Raw genomic sequence first — 20,397 nt, 5'->3', positions numbered from 1 at the left:
CTGTTGGACTCAGTCTTTAAGATTAAAAGCTTTTTGGGGGGCGTCTGGGTGGCTTGGTCGGTTAAGCGTTCGACTTCGGCTCAGGTCATTATCTCACGGTCCGTGAGTTCGAGCCCCACGTCAGGCTCTGTGCTGACAGCTCAGAGCCTGGAGCCTGCTTCAGATTCTGTGTCTCCCTCTCTCTCTGCCCCTCTCCCACTCACGCTCTCTCTCAAAAATAAATAAACATTAAAAAATTTTAAAAATTAAAAGGTTTTGGAACTTAAAATGATTTCTTCCCATTTGTGTACATTCCTTTTCCAGACTGACATGTGGACTATTTTTATGTTGTGAATCCTAACATATTATTTGGTGAAACTGTGAGAAGGACAGGCTTTTTCTAAAGAGCAGGAGCCTGGAGGGTAAATTGCATTTTCTGATACTTCTCCCCCTGAGAAGAGGAAGTGAGAGGCAGGCAGCTTGAGTCAGCCGAGGCTCTCTGTCAAATGCCCTGGAGTCCTGGGAGCACTTACTGACAAGTGTTGTAGCAGGGATTTTCTGGTATTAATCACCTTACTAGAACATTCTTGCTGAGTAAGCTGAGTATTGGGGTTATGATTATGTAGGATAAACACTGAGTGATGACTATGATTGCTTTCTTTTAGCAGCAGGTATGGTGGAAATCCACTGGGAGAGATCTGTAGTTGGGAATTTGGTGATGACTTTCTTCATTTCCTGTGTCAGCTGGCCTGGCGGGTCTGATGGGTGGCTGATTTCTCTTCCTAGGTTTCTCACATCTTATTGCAGGCTAATTATATTTTCTTTAGTGTCTCTTGACATCTTTTTGCCCTTTGTTTCCCTCATTTATATAGTAAAACACACACGGAGTTTAAAGCATAGTATAGTTGAGTAGGGGTGTGTGTGTGTGTGTGTGTGTGTGTGTGTGTTTATGTGTTTTTGTTTTTGTTTTTTGGAATTTGAATGGTTAAACAAGGTTGTTATAGCTTTGTTTATCAGTATACAGTCTAGGAAGTTAAAATCCTAGGGTGCATTTCTAGTTAGACATGGAATGTTGTCAGTACTTACCCTTCAGGTGTAAATTCAGTAAATTGACATTCACCTCCAGTTTCTTGAGCAAAAATATTTTAAATAAAGACGCTTGCTTAATGTATTTGTCGTCTGCTACTGTCTGTGTCTTCTGCACAAAATCTGCTGCTTTTGGACATGAAGTCATATACTAAGGTGTTTTGCAATTTGCTTGGTAATTACATCTCTGTTGACCTCTGGAAGAAAAGTGATTTTGTTTTTAGCTGTTGTTTAAGCAGATGCCCGTTATCCGAGAGAGCAGCATAGTGCAGACCTCATCATAAATCGAAGGGGGCGGGGCTTAAGGAGTGCTTCATCATATTACATTGTGTCCTTTGGGAATGGGACCTAGAGCTGCAGCAGCGCTCCTCAAGGGAGGGATTGTCTAAGGAGCTTCCAAGGACCAGCTTTCTGTGTAATAAGTGTGGTGGGTACTAATCAGTTTCCCTTCCATTGGCTTTATCTGTAAAGCTTTTCAGAACAGCGTGGATACTTATCTGAAGAAAATTTGTCTTTCTTATTGCATAAGGCATAGGTGTGAAACCAAGAAGCAAGTCAAGACTTCTTAGATTTCAGTAGGAAAAAATATAAAGTAGCCATTCACTGTCATTTCAGTAGCTAATTTGCCCATGTGGGAATAGTGCTTTGAATAAGGTAGTTATAAAGGAAAATTGTATCTATAATATTTAGAGTGGTTTGTTGTTTTTCATTTTCATGCAGCCTTGACAATTTTTGCATGATGTTTGATCTTATTTACTGTTGAAACATGAACTCTAAAATATACTTTTCTTTTCCTATAGGGGAGAAATGAAATTTTCTAATACAGGCTTGGACTGTTGTCCCTCATCGTAATCTGAGCATTTTATTTTATTTTATTTTATTTCATTTTATTTTATTTTAGAGAGAGAGTGCACCCACTTGTGTGTGAGTGGCGGACGGGCAGAGAGAGAGGGAGAGAGAGAATCTTAAGCAAGCTCCATGCGAGCCCAATGCTTGATCCCACGACCCTGGGATCACGACCTGAGCCGAATCAAGAGTTGGATCCTCAACCGACTTAGCCCCCGGGCATTCCCTATTCTAATTTTTTTTCTTTTCCATTGATCTAAGTTATGCAAAGTAAAATCTGAATGAGGCTTTTTTATTTTTTTAAAATTTATTCTTAACTTTTTTTAAATTTATTTTTGAGACAGAGAGAGACAGAGCATGAACGGGGGAGGGTCAGAGAGAGGGAGACACAGAATCTGAAACAGGCTCCAGGCTCTGCACTGTCAGCACAGAGCCCAATGCGGGGCTTGAACCCATGGACCTCGAGATCATGACCTGAGCCGAAGTCGGCCGCTCAACCGACTGAGCCACCCAGGCGCCCCTGAATGAGATTTTTAAACCCTGGACTAGTAAGGCTTTTAGAGATGATTTTAGTTGATTTTAATTAACAAACAATAAGGCTATTATTAAGCAGAAACTTGCATTTGAATATTTATTTTTATCTCTGGCTTCATAATAACCAGCAACTCGACCCACCTTCACAAGAGTCTTTGGGACATAGTGACTTGGGTATATTGCATTTACTTCCAACTCACCGAAGATCGTATTGATTTTCTTAGCCCCATCAATGTTTCTGGGATTTTATTGCTGCTTGGACTGAAAATCCAGAATTTAGTCCTGATTTTTCCCCACTTTGATCCCCTGTATTCATTCTGTTGCCACATCTTTGGGCTCGCTCTTTGAAATATTCCCAATTGATATATTTCCCTTCTGTGTTACTAAAATCCGTTTCTAACCCTAACCCTCACTTAATCAGCTTCTGACTGGTTTACCTCCTCTGTTACCCTCCTTTTACAACCAGCCCTGCAGAGGCTCTCAGATTAAGTTTCTTATACTTATATTTAATGTTTTGACTCTTGGGCTCGAGACCCTGCAATGACTCCTGCTTATCACTCTTAGGTTCCAGCTGACTTGTTTTCTGTTCTGTGCCTGAGGTTCTTCTAATCTCACCTTGCAGTTCCTGGCTTGTGGGTGCGGGGCTCTCAAAGTTCTTTCCTAAGTGGATTGTTTGGAAATTGGAATTATTATTTTTTTAATGTAGAAACAATTATTTAAGAGACATGGTTGAGTTAAAAGCTATAACTCAAAGGGCTGTGTATCCATATGTAGCTGATTTCTGGCTTCTGGGAGCCAGGAGCCATGTTGAATAGGGAGGCAGGGGAAGAATGGACTGTTTTTTCCATGGGGTCATCTAACATGAGGAAGAATTTAGAGTAATTTTTCCTGTGTAAAAAGGTAGTCTTCAGCATTTGATTTCTCTTAACTGTCTCCCAACCCTTGGAGCTACTCCAAAGTAAATCGTGCATTAATTAATTCAGTAATTATATTGTTACTAAAAATAACAGTAGTTGCTTTTTACTGAACACTTTCATGTATGATTTTTCTTAAAAATATTTTTTAATGCTTATTTATTTTTGAGAGGCAGAGCATGATCAGGTGAGGAGCAGAGAGAAAGGGAGACATATAATCTGAAGCAGGCTCCAGGCTCTGAACTGTCAGCACACAGCCCATTGCGGGGTTCACGCCTGTGAACTGTGCAATCATGACCTGAGCTGAAGTCGGGTTCTCAACCGACTGAGCCACCCAGGCCCCCCTCACTTAAGATTTTTCTTTTCTTTTTTTTTAAATTTTATTTTTTATTTTTTTAAAATTTACATCCAAATTAGTATATAGTGAAACAATGATTTCAGGAGTAGATTCCTTAATGCCCTTACCCATTTAGCCCATCCCCCCTCCCACCACCCCTCCAGTAACCCTCAGTTTGTTCTCCATATTTGAGTCTTTTCTGTTTTGTCCCCCTCCCTGTTTTTATATTATTTTTGTTTCCCTTCCCTTATGTTCATCTGTTTTGTCTCTTAAAGTCCTCATATGAGTGAAGTCGTACGATTTTTGTCTTTCTCTGACTAACACAATTTTTCTAATCCTTACAGCAATCTCTCATGGTACTTTAAAGTCATCTCCATTTAATAATTGAGGCAGGGTGAAGTTTAAGCATGTGCAGCTATTTATTTATAAACACAAGTCTTACAAATAACCTATGTGTTTGTGAATCACTTGAAAGATTAAGTACTGTGTGAATGTTTGTTAAAGAAATATACAGACAACCTCCATCCTTTCTCCATGTCATAAGCACCATACATAAGCACCACTGATACACTGTTCCTGCTTTTAAAGACTGTGTAGCTTCAACAGACCTGGTTTCTTTTGCTGTTCAGAGACTTTTTAGTTTGATATAGTCCCAGTTGTTTATTTTTGCTTTGGTTGCCTTTGCTTTTGGTGTCAGATCCAAGAAAAATTATTGCCAAGACTGATGTCAAGATGCTTACTCCCTATGTTTTCTTCTAGGAGTTTTATGCCTTCAGGATTTATTTTCAAATCCTTAATCTGTTTTGAGTTGGTTTTTGTCTACTGTGTAAGATAAGGGTCCAGCTTCATTCTTTTGTGTGTGGCTGTCCAGTTTTCCCAGCACCGCTTATTGAGGAGACTGTCATTTCCCCAAGCTTGCATTCTTGTTGGGAGAAGTATGCAATAACCAAATAAATAAGTAAATGCTACTGTGTGGCACATCAGGTTATGGTAATTGCTATGGAGAAAAATACAGCGAGAGAGGAGAGATGGGGAAGAGATGGGGTGTTGCGGTCTTAAATACGATGGCCATTCTGTTTAAGAGAGGAGGTGACATTTGAGCAAGTTCCTGATAAACACTGATGGGTTACATTCCTGTGAGAAGGAAATTGAGCAGGTTAACCTGTGCTCAGTGGTAGATTTTATCTGTGTTTAGCACGTGTCACAATTTTCTGTCTTGCTATTTCAAAATTTAATTTCCACAAGAAATAAGTATATGGGGTGGGGGTGAAGGAAAAGAGGACCATTCCTGAAGGTGGGGTGTCCAGGAGAGGATAAACCTAAAGGGACTGGTAGGGAAATCTGCTTGTCCTTAATTGCCAGGGGGAAGCTGTGCCCTGTGAAATCAAGGGCCACAGGTGCGTGATGGCCTTTGCCATCATGTGACCTCAGACTATAGAAGTGGTTTCTGACATCATCAGTTGACAAGTAGAATAATAGGTTTTATTTTGACAGCAGAAGATTATTGGATGGCCAGGCTTTCGTAAACACTCTTTAGGGCTTTACGTCTGGGAGGCTTAAACCTAATTCCCTCGCATTGTAGCACTAATGCTTTGTGCTTGTCTGTCTCTTGCAGCTTTGTAGGAAGCTAACCTCAGGATGGCCAGCTCAGCTCGGGAGCACCTGCTTTTTGTGCGGCGTCGAAATCCCCAGATGCGGTACACATTGAGCCCAGAGAACCTTCAGAGCCTCGCCGCCCAGAGCTCCATGCCAGAGAACATGACCCTACAGAGGGCAAACAGCGACACAGACCTGGTGACCTCTGAGAGCCGCTCCAGCTTGACTGCCAGCATGTACGAGTACACGCTGGGGCAAGCCCAAAACCTTATTATCTTCTGGGACATTAAAGAGGAGGTGGACCCCAGTGATTGGATTGGACTTTATCACATAGGTGAGTGACATAAAATGGACTTGCATGTGACGTAGAGCATATGTTTTTACTCTGACAGTATCCTAGTTTGTATTTTTTCCTAGAAAAAAAAAAATCACCCACATGCAAATAACTCAGCAAATTCTGGGAATTTTTTTCCCCAGAAAAATCAGAGTCAAAAATGATAAATACCTTTGCTGATATGAATTTGTGGTTACATTTCTACCCTGATTAAATGCCAGAACCTGCAGATTTTACAGTGTTTTCTTTTAAAGAAAGAAAAATTCACATTGCCCTTGATCAGTAGTCCCATTTTGGGGAGGAGGCGGATATTAGCTTTTACCTATATTTTTGAACTGACTGAAAAGAAGTCTAGGTTTAGATAACTGATGTGAGAAATGTTCTGTAGTTTCTAAAGATTGAATTCCATGAAGAACAACCTGCAGTCTGTGGTGTCTTTTTATATCAAAATTCCTGATGTGTGCTTGATCAGTTAGGTGAAGAACGTGTTATATTCTCTTAATAAATGACTTAGAAATAGGTTGCTGTTTGTTTTCATAAAAATGTCCCAGCTGTATTTAGCTAATTTGTACCTGTTATTCATAGGTAAGCGAATGATGAATGGCACATGCCAGAAAATATAAAATTTGTTTTGTTGAAAGCAAAAATCAAAACCTATCAACCAGGCTTAAAGAAAATCTAAATTAAACGTGATGATGGAGCGCCTGGATTAGCATCCAACTCTTGATTTCAGCTCAGGTCATGATCCCTGGGATCGAGTCCCATGTCAGACTGTGTCCTGAGCATGGAGTCTGCTTAAGGTTTTGTTTTTTTTTCCTCTCTCCCTCTGCCCTTCTTCCTGACACACAGGTGCTCTCTCTAAAACAAACAAACAAACAAACAAACAAACAAAATCCTTAAAGTTGGGGAACTTTTTCACTCAATGAAGGGAATTCTTTTCAAAATTTAACATCAAGTATTAAAAAAAAAATTTTTTTTAACGTTTATTTATTTTTGGGACAGAGAGAGACAGAGCATGAACGGGGGAGGGCAGAGAGAGAGGGAGACACAGAATCGGAAACAGGCTCCAGGCTCCGAGCCATCAGCCCAGAGCCCGACGCGGGGCTCGAACTCACGGACCGTGAGATCGTGACCTGAGCTGAAGTCGGATGTCTAACCGACTGAGCCACCCAGGCGCCCCAACATCAAGTATTTTAATAGAAAGACATTGTTGCTTTCACTGTAGATTATAAGCCCAGCATTTTGTTGTTGTTTTTTAATGAATAAATTAGGGGGAAATAAAAGACCTAATCATTTATGGCAGTGCTCCTCAATCGGGGGTGATTTTACCCCTACAGGACATTTGGTGATGTTCGGAGACATTTTTGGTTGGCACAGTTGGGTAGGGAATGGGAGACCAGAGATGCTGCTATACATCTTGGAGCGTATTACAGAACAGCCTCCCACAACAGTTATCTATTAGCGCCACTATTGACAAATTCTGATTTAAGACAAAGTAACATCCTTTCAGAGATTTTATTAAAATGTTAAGCCCACTAAAATTGATGTTTCTCAGCAACAAAGAATTGTATTTGACTAAAATAAACTCATTTGTATTACTAATGCAACTCCTTATTAATCATGCTGGATAACAAATCTAAAATGGCAAAAAAACAAAATTCAGGAATTTTTATATTTTCCTCTTATGACAATAAAACAAAGGGAAAAGTCTTCAGAGTTCAGCATTTTTACCCAAGTGTGTTTAAATATATATATTCAAAATTAGGAAGGGAGGATTTTAAAAATTATATTTTTATATCTGCTATCTATTATATTCACTGAAAAAGTTATAGTTTTGATGTGACTTTAGAAGTAATTCTTTTGATTTTGATATAACTTCACCATTTTGGATTTCACAAAACTGTTTTATTTTTTCTTTAATATGATTTTTTTTTATATGTACCTATCTTCAAGTTCACTAACTTTATTTTTGCATTTTCATTCTGTTGTCAATCCCATCCAATGGATTTAAAAATTTTACTCATTTGACTTTTCACTTATAGAATTTGCATTTCTTTCCCTTTTTATAGATTTTATTTTTCTTACGAGATTCCCTTAATCTTATTAGATTTCTAATGAGTATGTTAACTCATTCAGACCATATTTTCCTTCAGTTATTTGAATTGAACTGAATTGAATGTAGCTGCTTTAAATTCTCTGCTAAATCCTTGGGGCGCCTGGGTGGCTCAGTCGGTTGAGCGTCCGACTTTGGCTCAGGTCACGATCTCATGGTCCATGAGTTCGAGCCCCGCGTCAGGCTCCAGGCTGATGGCTCAGAGCCTGGAGCCTGCTTCCAATTCTGTGTCTCCCTCTCTCTCTGCCCCTCCCCCGTTCATGCTCTGTCTCTCTCTGTCCCAAAAATAAATAAACGTTAAAAAAAAAATTAAAAAAAAAACAAAATAAATTCTCAGTTAAATCCAGTGTCTGGGCCCCCTAAGGGGCAGTTTTTGTCGTCTGTAATTCCCTGACCGTGGATCCCATTTTCTTGTTTGTTTGCACATCTAGCAGTTATTGATTTTACACTGGCTGCTGAGAGTTCTAAGTTGTCAAAATTCTGAATTCTGTGGAACAATTTTTATTATTCATCTATTCATTCATTCATTCATTTATTTTTGAGAAAGAGAGAGAGGGAGAAAGTGAGAGTGAAGCGGGGAGAGGGGCAGAGGGAGACAGAGAGAGAATCTTAAGCATACTCAATGTGGAGTCTGACCTGGGGCTCCGTCTCACAACTGTGAGATCTTGACCTGAGCTGAAATCGGGAGTCAGGCACTTAACTGACTGAGTCGCTCAGGCACCCCAATAATTTTTACTTTAATGTTAATTTTTATCCAGTAGGCAGATTTATTTCTTTGCACTTTCTAGGTATGATTTTCCACCTCGTTAGGATGGATCTGTGGAAAGCCCAGTGTGGTTCCCCAGCACTTCTAACTTGATGGGATATGGGATTCAGCCTCTAAGTTTGGTCTCCCCTGTGGATTTTGTTAGGGCTTTGTTAGGCCTAGTACTTCTTCCAAAGCAGCATTTCTGATGTCTTAGTTAGATGCCTGGAATGATGATCAGGTGTTCTTTTTCTTCGGCTGGGTCATAACTCCTGTGTTCTCCAGCACTGCTGGACCTCCCGGAACTTCAACACACTGTCAGCCCTGTAGCAGCTGCTCTCTGGAAGGCCTTGGTAGTGTTTCCCTGCACATGCGCAGAGCAGACATTAGCCAAAGGCCTGGGGGGCATCCCGATGTGCACTTCTGGCCTCCACCCCTCCATAGCTCTTTCCTTTCCTGTGCCCTGCCTGTTGATCTCTGCATCCTCGGCTTGTCAGAACTTCCCAGGACTCCAACTCCCTGCACTGCACTTGGGAAGTCGTCACCTAGCCGAGATCTGGGTGGTCGTAGAGTCACCTCCTGAGTTTTTCTTGTCTCTGGGATTTTTGTCTTCAGCCACCTGCTGTGCAATGTCTGCAAACCACTGCCTCACAGTTTTACAGTTGGTTACACTGGGAAGGCCAGTCTGGAACTAATTATTGGCCTATGCCCTGAAGCAGAAGTTTTCCCCGTGCTTTTGATTGACAGTAGGGAGTAAGCGGTTTCATTTTATTTTCCCATTAATAAATGGTAGTGGAAGTCCCGTATGTTTGTTAGTTCTTCTTAGTATGTCTTCTAATAGTTTTAGGTCCGTGGCAGGGAAGAGAGGGCAAGCACTGGAGCCCTCAGGCCTCTCGAGCGACCGGGATGCACACGGAGACTAACATTTGCAAGTAAAAATAACACTTATGTAGAACTTGGTGTGCTTGGGCATGTTGTTGGTCTCAACAGGTCTTCTGCAACCAATGACTCTGAAAGGCCTAGGTCCCAGCATCTAAGACATTAAGTATGGCTCATTTCTGTAGTTGAAGGGCCACGACTGTGTTTAGAAGAAAAGCCTGACTTCCCTGGGACCTCAGAATGACTGAACAGAGACCTGGCCTTAAGCAGAGATAGCCATTTCTCCTGAGGCTAAGATGGGCTATTCTGACCTCTAGACTGGAGGCAGCCTCACTTCTGTGGGGACTTTGCCATCCCGTGTGGAGAGGGATAGGTGGCAGCATTGTCATTTTTAACTGACAGCTGTTTCCAGATCCTTCTTCCTTTACAGGGTGAGGGTTAGGCAGCAAGCCATTCATCTAGAGCAGGTAGGCCCTCCCCAGATTCAGGAAAGTTTTAAACTTATATGGCAATCCAACCAGTGACTAGCGTAGGAGTGGGCGGTGAGCCAGGCCTGGCCAGTGAGATGTAAAGGAAAGACTTTGGGGGAGCTTCCTTTTCCGGTGAAAAGCCAGAGCTTCCTGTAGAGTCATTAAACTTCCCCTTCTCTTGTACCTGGGACTCTGCCGAAAGGCCGTGAGATCTTGAATTGCTGCACCCGTGTATCCACCGTAAGACATCAGTCAAGAGTAAAAGCCAAGAATGACAGAGCAGAAAGTTAGGATGAGCTTGGACTGTCACTACAGAGTTCTTGCTTCATGTGAAAAAAATCTTCCCCTCTTTGCTTAAGTCATTATTGTGATTTCTTGTACCTGTTGTTAATTCTGAGCTGCTAGGTGGTATTGACATGCAGAAGGGAAGAGGAGGGACATCAGCGGTTTGCGAGGGCAGGAGAGAGTGTGTGGGTGACTGCAGTAGTTACTACTCCCGGGAGTGTGCTCGGCACTGTTTCACCAGCGTTAAAGACTACCAGGTTGTGTTTTATAAAAGCAACAAAAATCTGATAGCAAATTTTTGAAAGTAGTAACTCCAAGCCATGCGGAAATTTTCAAAAGTTTAATAGGACCAATCATGTGAGGGAAAGAATGTATGAAATGAGTAAATTAAGTAACCTGAATATATACCAAACCGTTTTCTTGGGCATTGTTACGTGAAAGTGGTGAGGGGATACATTTGGAGAAGCTGAAAGAAAAGAGGAAATGCAAGGCCAGGATGGGGAAAAGAATTTCAGCGTACAAATGATGTCACCAATTTAAGGCTGTTATGGCTAAACAGAAAAATATTCTCTCTCAGGCTCTGACATAGGTGCACGGAGAAACTAGGGTTCCTAACAATAGCACATATGTCAGGTAGAGATTCAGACTCCTGTAGCTCTTGGTAGGAAGCAGCCACCCCTCGTTAGCTGGATCCTGAGAAGCCAGGCTGTTTCCTAGCAACGCCTAGTTTTATTTGCGGAACAGAGAGATGGTCTCTATAGAAATCAATCCCAAAGGGAAAGGATTTGGGTGGAAACCTCTGGCCGGTGAGGTGTGGTTTACTGGCACGCCCTGCACTTTGATTGTGTTTCTCTTGGCTTACATTTTCTTACTCTCTAGGAGTGTGAGTGTTGTTTGTGTTTGGCTAATTGTTAATAAGGTTTTGCATTGTACAACTCAGTCCAGATGACTTTTAGCTAATCTGGAGAGAAAATATATACTCCTGGGTCAGAAAAATAAATTGTTCTCCAGGCGTTTGAGGCACTTTATAGGTCCTATTGGGAATACAAAGAAAACAAGTTGAAAATATCAAAGCGCCATTTGGGGAAATTTGGGGTGTGAACACAGTTCTTAAAACAGGTGCTAATTATATTTTCTCTCTCCAGAAAGTCTCACATGCACCCTGAGATTTTCACAGACGATTGCAATGTAGCTATAGCCCTGAATCTCCAAATTACAACAATTAGTGCCTCGTAAATGGTTTTCAAAAATCGCTGGATTTATAATTTATTTTGGTCTCCATAATTAGAAGTGACCTCTGACAAGATTAACACTGCCACTCATTGCTTCCTTCCAAGCTGTCTAAATAAAAAGAGCCAAATGCTTAAACATGCAAAAACACTTAGGGTACCCAACACAAACAGCTTTCCATGAAAAATCAAATGATCGCTGTTTAAAGAAGAGACAGAGCATATTAAATTCGTTTCAGGTTCACTATCTAATTCCCCTTGACCTTTGGTCTTGTGCTTTTATTTCTGGCTGTTCAAAAGGAAAACACTTCAAAAGGCTTACTTTGCTGTTTCTCATTTTCAGGCAAGTTGAAGTCCCTAAACAGAGCTAGGAAAACGCTCCTTATGAAAATTAGAAGTATATAGTGTGCTGTGCACCCATGCTTCTCAAAGTGCGAGTCTGCGATTTATCTGTGACTAGATAAGAAGTTGTTTCTAGAATGTAAATCAATGCCCTGCATCCTTCATTGAGAAAATGTCACTAATAAAAAATTAAATGAAATAATGGGCTTATTGATGTAGGTATTTCATATTCTGGCTCAAGCTTGTCTTGCCATAGACCAGGAACAAATAGTTTGCCAGCATTTCTCTGGACCACGCTCAGTGTCTGCATGCCGATTATATCTTCAAAGGTGAGTGAGTGGCACAACAAATGTATTTTACTCTACCTTAAAAAGTATTATGGCTTATGTATTATGATATTTTCCATATTTCTTTGCATTTGGATGGTAAAAAAAAAAGTAGGATTGTAATAGTTAACCAAGGCATTTAGATTATGTATTTTAGACCTTTAAGATCCCAAAATTTAAACTGGTATTTTATAGATAAAAAACTAAGGTTCAGAGCGGTGAGCCATACAGCTAGTTGGGAGCGGTCAAGGCTGGAACTTAAGTGTCTTGTGTCTCAGTCTTCATTTTCCCCCCCTGTGTTGCAAAATGGAGTCCAATGTTTTCCACCCTTTAGTTATTTACTCAGCACCTTCTTGAGTTTTGCCATATTGGATTACCCCCTGTACTATTAATATTTTTCTTTAAACCATCTGATTAAAACAAACAAACACACAAGCAAACAAACAAAAAAACGGTTATCTACCCTGACTTTGTTTTAAGTAGTAAGGTCTGGGACAGGTTTTCTGTGTTAGTTATATTTCTTTCCAACATACATTAACTGTTAAAAAAAAAATAACTTTTGTCTGTGCACCACCAAGATTATCACCCAGAGCATACTTTGAGAAACTCTGGGGTTATCAGTGGTTAAGAACACAGACTCTGCAATCAGACAGACTAGTAAATTCAAATACATTTACTAGCTTGAGTGAAATATGTAATATTTTTCAACCTCCTGTCCTCATCTAAAAAAAAAAAAAAAAAAAAAAAAAAAAAAAAGAAAGAAAGAAAGAAAGAAAAAGAAAAGAAAAAGGAAAAGTACCAGTATGGTAAGAAATAAGATACTATGTATAAAGTGCTCAGCAAGGTGCCTGGGCTTTTTGTAAGGCCCTGCTAATTGCAAACTATCATCCTTTTAGCTACTGTTAATCATTTTCCTGGTGGTCTGAAGCTGCACTGCAAACTTATCCACTGGTTGAATCCACAAGAAGAGATTTCTGGATTAAAGTGACATACCAGGCCGCTTCTGCTTACGAAAACCAAAACCCAGTCCTTTGAATCAGAGTTCTAGAAATTACATAAAGCGTTTAAAATTTCAATACCAAATAATACAGGATTTTAATGTGAGCATCACGTAGGTTCTAAACCAACATGCTTTTAAAGGTGATAGGAAAGCTGCAGTTTAATCCAAAATTCAATCAAATGGAACAAAGAATTTATGTATGAAGTATTTAGTTTCCAGAATAGCTATCCAACATAGTGAAGAGTGACTGTTCTTAAGCTCTTTGGTATTTTGGCATGATTGCTGCCAAAGAAAAGTTGTTTCAGGTCATGTGTTTGCATTTTAGAAAATGCTTTTAGAAACTAAGAGCTTTGAACATGAAGTGGTTTTTGGAACAACTTAACTCTAAATTACTTTTTGTTACCTAGTTCTACTAGTCAGCCTCAGTCAGATTATGCTGTGCAAATGAGCTAACCCTGAATTCTCAGTGACTTAACAGAACAAAAGATGATTTCTTGCTAATGCTACGTGTCCAGCATGGATTGGCAGGGGGTTTACTTTGTACTGTCATTAAGGCATGCAGGCTCAGCATCCTCTTGACTTTTGCCATATTGGATTCTTAAAGGATCTGCCATCTTGTCATGACACGATTTGTAACAGGAGGCCTCTCCAGGCAAGTGTTCAGGGAAGAGAGCACTGGAGACCCCCATACCAGCTCTTACAGTCTTGGCCCCAAGGTGATACATTTCACTTCAGCTCAGGGTCCACATTCAGCAGTAGCCCCATGATCTGCCTAACTGCATAGAGACTGGGAAATGGGGAGAAGCCCTTGGCCATGTAGTGAGCAATCAGTGTCTCTGCCATGGTAGATGTGTCTTGCTAACAACGTGTCTGGTCCTCTAGTCTGTTTCAAAGCCTAAGACATCTATTCTTGCATGGTCTGGAAGAATAGATGCTGGGGATTTAAGAAGTGTCATACTCTGGTATATATACTTTATAAAGTGTTCAGGAGACTGAATGAGAAGCACACCCAGAGCAGGACCAAGGACAGTACCTGAACTATGGATGTACAATAGTTAGAATCTGAATTCACAGCATTGCATTGGCATCGCAGACCATCACAGATCTTTCTTAGAATATGCATGTTAGAGATTTGGTTTGCAGAGAATTCCATGTTTTTAAACTGGTTATGGAAGAGTTCCCCGGATAGTAGGCAGGCTTTAAAAAGATGGATGGCTCAGTGTATCCAAAGAAGTTTTAGTATATTTTATTCCCTAACGTCCTGGAAGAAAGCCATACTTGAAATAGGCATTCTTCTGTCTACGTACTGAGATGGTGAGGCGGTTTTTATTTTTTATCTGGTTATTCTAGGAAAGTTATCTGAGGTGTTTTTTTTCCCCCCTCATGTAACTTGTGTCACTTTTCCTTAAAGGATACTTATATAGGTGCTATAATTAGTAAATGTGAAATGATTGTATTTTGTGATGGAGTTAAGATGGTGTTGGCATGAGGTTTAGAAATTCTTCGTTCTGATAAAACCCATTACAAACTCACAAAATAATTGCTTCCCACACATACTATTTTTATAATGTTTGTTTGAATTGTCTTTTCATGCTTTTCTAAGGACTAATGGGCACATCAGTAAGAAAATACATTTCTAATGTCATCTTTTTATCCAGATATCTCTCTTAAAGTCTGTTATCAATTGCTGCATCAGCTTCCTTTGGTTAGTTTTTGCCTGATGTGTCTTTTGCCACTGATTTCCTTTGAGCCATTCTTTGGGATGCCTCAGATATATCTGCTGTGAATCATCTATGGTGACCACCTTTTAAAATTGGTGCATTTAGTGTTTTAACATTTGCTGTTATTTTTTGATATATTTGGACGTATTTCCATGTCTTACTATATCTTCTGTATTACGTGCTTTTTGGTAGTTATTTTTTTTCAACCTGTTTTTGTGCCTTCCATTGAAATGATGACTTTTATTTGCTCCCTATCTTCCACATTTTTCCTCATTTTATTTGCTTGGAAGTTAAACATTCTAGGTCTAGTCTGTTAGCAGTTATCCTTAGAATTTTTGTCATGTATTATTGAGTTAAAGGTTAAAATGAATCCGTGTCTTCACACATCTCTCAAGCTGTACAAGGATCTTAGAACATACTCATTGCAATCACTTCCTTCTCCATCTTTTCTTTTACTATCGGCAACATTTAATTCTAGCCTGTTTTGGGGTGCCTGGGTGGCTTGGTTAAGTGTCCAACTCTTTGTTTTTTTAGCATTTATTTTATTTTTGGGGGAGAGAGAGAGAGAGAGTGTGTGCGTGCGCGCACAAGCGGGGGAGGGGTAGAAAAAGGGGGACACAGATCTGAAGCAGGCTCCAGGCCCCAAGCTGTCAGCACAGAGCCCAATGTCGGGGCTCAAACCCACAAACTGTGTGATCATGACCTGAGCCGAAGTCAGATGCTCAACCGACTGAGCCACCCAGGCTCCCCTGAGAGTCCAGCTCTTGATTTCAGCTTAGGTCATGATCCATGGTTGTGAAGTCGAGCCCCACATTGGGCTTCACGTTGGGTGTGGAGCCTGTTTAAAAGTCTCTCTCTCCCTCTCCCTCTGCCTCTCCCCTGTGTGCTCTCTCTCTCTAAAAAAAAAAAAAAGAAAAAAAGAAAAAAGAAATTCCAGCTTGTTTTAAACCCCCTTTCCCATATTAGTCATTGTTATTATTGTTGTGGGTTTTTTATAGACAGGGATTTTTCCAGTTTTTTATTCTTCATAAAAAGCCACCAGATGGGGCGCCTGGGTGGTGCAGTCGGTTAAGCATCCGACTTCAGCCAGGTCACGATCTCGCGGTCCGTGAGTTCGAGCCCCGCGTCGGGCTCTGGGCTGATGGCTCAGAGCCTGGAGCCTGTTTCCAATTCTGTGTCTCCCTCTCTCTCTGCCCCTCCCCCATTCATGCTCTGTCTCTCTCTGTCCCAAAAATAAATAAACGTTGAAAAAAAAGCCACCAGAAAACTTAGTGGCTTAAAACAACAATTTATTAAGTAGACAATAAGGATTAAAACAAGAGACTGATCTGAATCAGCAGCACTGGAGTTCATGAGGTTTGATTTTCTTACAAAACACACATGCACACACAGCAAAAGTTGCATTCTAAGATAAGTGGAAGCAAACAAGTTTCAAATTTAACTTCAAATTCTTGTTGATGTGCCAAACCAAAGAATATTCCTTTCTTTTTTTTATTGTTAATGTAGATAATGATAAAAGGTACCAGGTATACCTGAACTCTTCTTGTCATTTTCTCCAGTGGGTTTTCCCTGTTATGTGTTCTCTCATTCATTTTGCACATTTATTATTTTTTTAATTAAAAATTTTTTTAATGTTAATTTATTTTTGAGAGAGAGATAGAGCACAAGCAGGGGAAGGCAGAGAGAGGGAGACACAGAATCTGAAGCAGGTTCCAGGCTCTGAGCTGTCAGTCCAGAGCCTCATGCAGGGCTCAAACCCACGAACTGTGAGATCATGACCTGAGCTGAAGTTGGATGCTCAACTGACTGAGCCACCCGGGCACCCCTGCACCATTTATTTTTATCTTTATCTTTATTTTTATTTTATTTATTTCTTTCTTTAAAGTTTACTTTTCAGAGAGACAGAGACAGCATGGGTGGGGGAGGGGCAGAGAGAGAGGGAGAGAGAGAGAATCCCAAGCAGGCTCCACACCACAGCACAGAGTACAATGCGGGACTTGAATTCACAGAACTATGAGATCATGACCTGAGCCAAAACCAATAGTTGGACACCTAACCGACTGAGCCATCCAGGCACCTTTATCTTTATTTTAGACCAGTCTTATACTGGCAGTCTTTGAGTTAGAGTAGAGCTGTGATAACTATCAAAGTCATTATATTAATTTCTGACAGTTGTTTCCCACGGTCTGGCTGACATTACTGTTGAATTTTTGAGTAAATATAGGCTTTCTTTACAAATGTATGTACTTCATATGGACAACAGAGGAACTATGAAGAGCATCTCAGATTTTCAGTCTAAGTGGTAGGGACCAGAGTGTCATAAGTAGGATTCAATGGTGACATGAGAGAATTCTTCCTCTAAGTCCTGTTTTGTGTGTGTGTTTTTTAATTTAAAATATGAATTGTAAAACTCCCAGTATATGCATGCTCATTGAGAAAGCCTGAATTTTCTTTTCCTACATGAAAACTTAGCAGTTAATTGATCACATTTTTCTCAATTTACTGTAGTTCATAAAATCATTAGAAGAACAACACTAACTCCGTAGTTATATCTAGAGCTTGAACTGGGTAGAGTCCAGCAGTAGTAGAGTGGCAAAAAGGATGGTTTTGGAGTAGGGGTGTGGGATGGGTCTGGATTCAAGTTCTGGCTCAGCTGTTTAGTTGGTGTTTGGGAGTTATTTCACCATTCTGAGCCTCAGTCTCTTATGTAAAAATGGGAATAATATCAACCATATACATTTGCAGGGAAGGTGAAACAAGATGACGTACCCAAAGGTAGTTGCTTTGTAGGAGGTAGCCACCACCCCACCCACAGGCTTTGTGGAGAGTCTGCTATTTGTCTGCCACTAGGCACTGGGATACAAACATGAATCAGCTCGTGTTTTGGTGGGGTGAGAAAGAGGAATGGTTCTGCGTGTTCGGGACAATATTACAGAGGCCACGAGAGCATGGTTTAATGCCTGAGATGGGTTCAGGGACCGGGAAGGTATAGAAGGTGCCTCACTAAGATGGTGATATTTATACTTATCATCAAATAGGAATTTTTTTTTTTTTGGTACTTATATGAGAAAACATCATTCTGGGGGGTGAGAATTTCGTATATACGTCTCTTTCTCATGAAGGGTTTATGTCAGCTTTACTTGAGGATTGTACCTCCTGTCCTATCCCTTTTTTGCCTGGTTGACTTATGTGAATCCTCTTTTAAATTTTCTTTTAAAGAATTTCTTTTATTTTTTAAATGTTTGTTTTGTGTGTGTGTGTGTGTGTGTGTGTGTGTGTGTGTGTGTGTGAGAGAGAGAGAGAGAGAGAGAGAGAGAGAGAATGAACATGTGCAAGCGGGGGAGGGGCAGAGAGTGAGGGAGAGGGAGAGAGAGAATCCCAAGTAGGCTCCACGCTGCTGGCTCAGAGCCCGATATGGGTCTTGATCTCATGAACTGTGAGATCATGACCTGAGGTGAAATCAAGAGTTGGATGCTTAACCAACTAAGCCAGCCAGGTGCCCCTGTGTATCCTTTTAGATAAGATTCAGAAGTCACCCACTCCACGATGTACCCCAGAACTATTGCAGGCAGTTGGTCTGTTTTGCTGCTTCCTTAGGAACTTTTTCATATCAGTGTTTCATTGCCAGTTACTGTGTGTTGTAATTTGCCTTTTTCCATGTCTGTCCCTTCAGTTGCATTCTTAACTCCTTCACTGTGTCCTGTGCACATTGTATCCTGAGCACCTCACCCAGCTGTCTGTGCTGCCTTATTCATGCAGATTACTGAATTTCACTGAAGAGTAGGTTTTAGGCTAGGGCAGTCATGACAGAAAAGTGAGTACTTTTTTACTGGAGATTTATTCCATTTATATAGTTTTCTCCTCATAATTTTATTCAGATTATTTTTGGTATTCATTCACTCATTTATTTGTTCAACAGTATTAGGCGTTTACTATATACCAGGCATCTGAAAGAATTTTTAAAATATCTGTATTTAAGATCATAGTTAAGGAGCTGTCATTCCAGTTGTTCGTTTTTTTTTTTTTTTTTTCAATCATCACATAATATACTGGCCTTTTGCTTCCTGTTTCTGTACCTATGGATTCTCTCTTCAATATGGAAAGAGCTATGTGTTTAAATAGAAATGAATTTATTCCCTGAATTCAGTGTGCTTACTGCTTTATACCCTCATTCTTTTTTGTCCTTATTGTCTTGTTTCCAAAAATATGCATCTGCTGTTCTAAGCAGTGATAAGGGTTTATCTGAAAGTTGTGGGTAGTTTGGCATGAAGAATATCTGTTTGCCATTCTAAAATGTACTACCTTTATATTCACACCATAATTACTAGACATCCATGACCAAGTGCTGGTATAAAATTGTTGATGGATCAAAGAATGATTGATCATCTTTTTACTCCATAAAAATATGTACAATAGTTTTGGGGACTGTAATTATAGCACTAACCTATAATATTGGACACAAATATATTACTGTAAGAGTAAAAAAAAAAACACCTTGAAATTTCCAACTGAGAATTTGCATTAATGATAGGATTTTAAATATTTGTATACCTTTTTAAAGTGTCCAAATAGATAGATTTTTTAAAGTGTAAGTCTGTGGCATATTTTTGATAGGGTGAAGCATTCCATGCAAAAAGGAAAGCCGTAAGAATTCAGCGAACATCTGGAGGACATTAAATTTTTAGTTTTGAGCTCTGTGACAGCCATTTTTTTTTCTGTTCACTTAGCTACCAAACCCTGTCATTCCTGAGCTATTTCAAGGAGATAAACAAGGTGAACTGTGTATGCACATGCCCCAGTGTAACTGCTGATTTGAGCAAGGTTATAGGTCAGCATCTGTCAGGTAGTTTAGAATTTTCTAGTTCATCATATGATTTATTTGCCTGAATGGAGAGCTATGAAACAAATAAAATTACTCAAAATTTTTTTATGTTTATCTGTTTTGAGAGAGAGAGAGAGAGAGTGAGTGAGGAGGGGCAGGGAGGGGCAGAGAGAGAGAGGGTGAAAAAGAATCCCAAGTAGGCTTCATGCTGTCAGCTCAGGGTCCGAGGCAGGGCTCGATCCCAGGAGCCACGAGATCATGACCTGAGCCGAAATGAAGAGTCAGACGCTCAACCGACCGAGCCACCCAGGTGCCCCAATAATACAATTACTTTTTACAGATTAATTATTATTAGTTGTAAAAGTCTCTCCAGCTAGAGTTATCATGTTTGTGTTATGTGCTGCTATTGTGGAACCTCCAGAATTCCTCATTTTACATAAATTTCACTCAAATGTAGGGAAACTATTATTTAAGGAAATCGAAAGCTGGTAGTGAAGTGTATTTTTCATCATCTGGAATCATTAAATATATGATCCATCTGTTGAAGTTTATTTTAAAACTTAGAGGCACAGAGGTTTTAGATTTAAAAAGGAAATTAATGATCATTTACTCCGCTGGCCTCATTTTACAAATGAGAAACTGAGGGCCCAGATGGATTAAGTAATATGCCCATGGTTGCTCAGTAAAGTGGTCGGAAAAAACACAGTGTTTAATAGGAATTTCCTCCACAGTGGGGTTGCTTTTTAAAGGGAGTTAGGTACTAAAGTCAATTCCTGCAGGTGATTTTGAGTTTAGCTAAAATTACTCTTGAAAAACCCCAGGAAGGCAATAGGACTTAA

At 40.1% G+C, this 20,397-nt stretch overlaps 1 protein-coding gene across 2 annotated transcripts in view; it reads left to right on the top strand.

The window, feature by feature from the left end:
- The first annotated feature begins 5,315 nt into the window (after nucleotides 1-5,315).
- HECW2 (HECT, C2 and WW domain containing E3 ubiquitin protein ligase 2) overlaps nucleotides 5,316-20,397 on the top strand; it is a 239,868-nt gene continuing 224,786 nt past the window's right edge. For both annotated transcript variants that reach the window (XR_004344036.1, XM_032594456.1), the window contains exon 1: nucleotides 5,316-5,626. Coding sequence is in view for 1 of the 2 variants with exons in the window: in XM_032594456.1 (XP_032450347.1) it covers nucleotides 5,335-5,626 (292 nt within the window). In the remaining variant the exon portion in view is untranslated. The remainder of the gene's footprint in view (nucleotides 5,627-20,397) is intronic.

The sequence above is a fragment of the Lynx canadensis genome, chromosome C1 (genome assembly GCF_007474595.2).
Source record: "Lynx canadensis isolate LIC74 chromosome C1, mLynCan4.pri.v2, whole genome shotgun sequence".
In the NCBI taxonomy this organism is placed as follows: domain Eukaryota; kingdom Metazoa; phylum Chordata; class Mammalia; order Carnivora; family Felidae; genus Lynx; species Lynx canadensis.
This window is presented reverse-complemented; position numbering and strand designations above follow the sequence as displayed.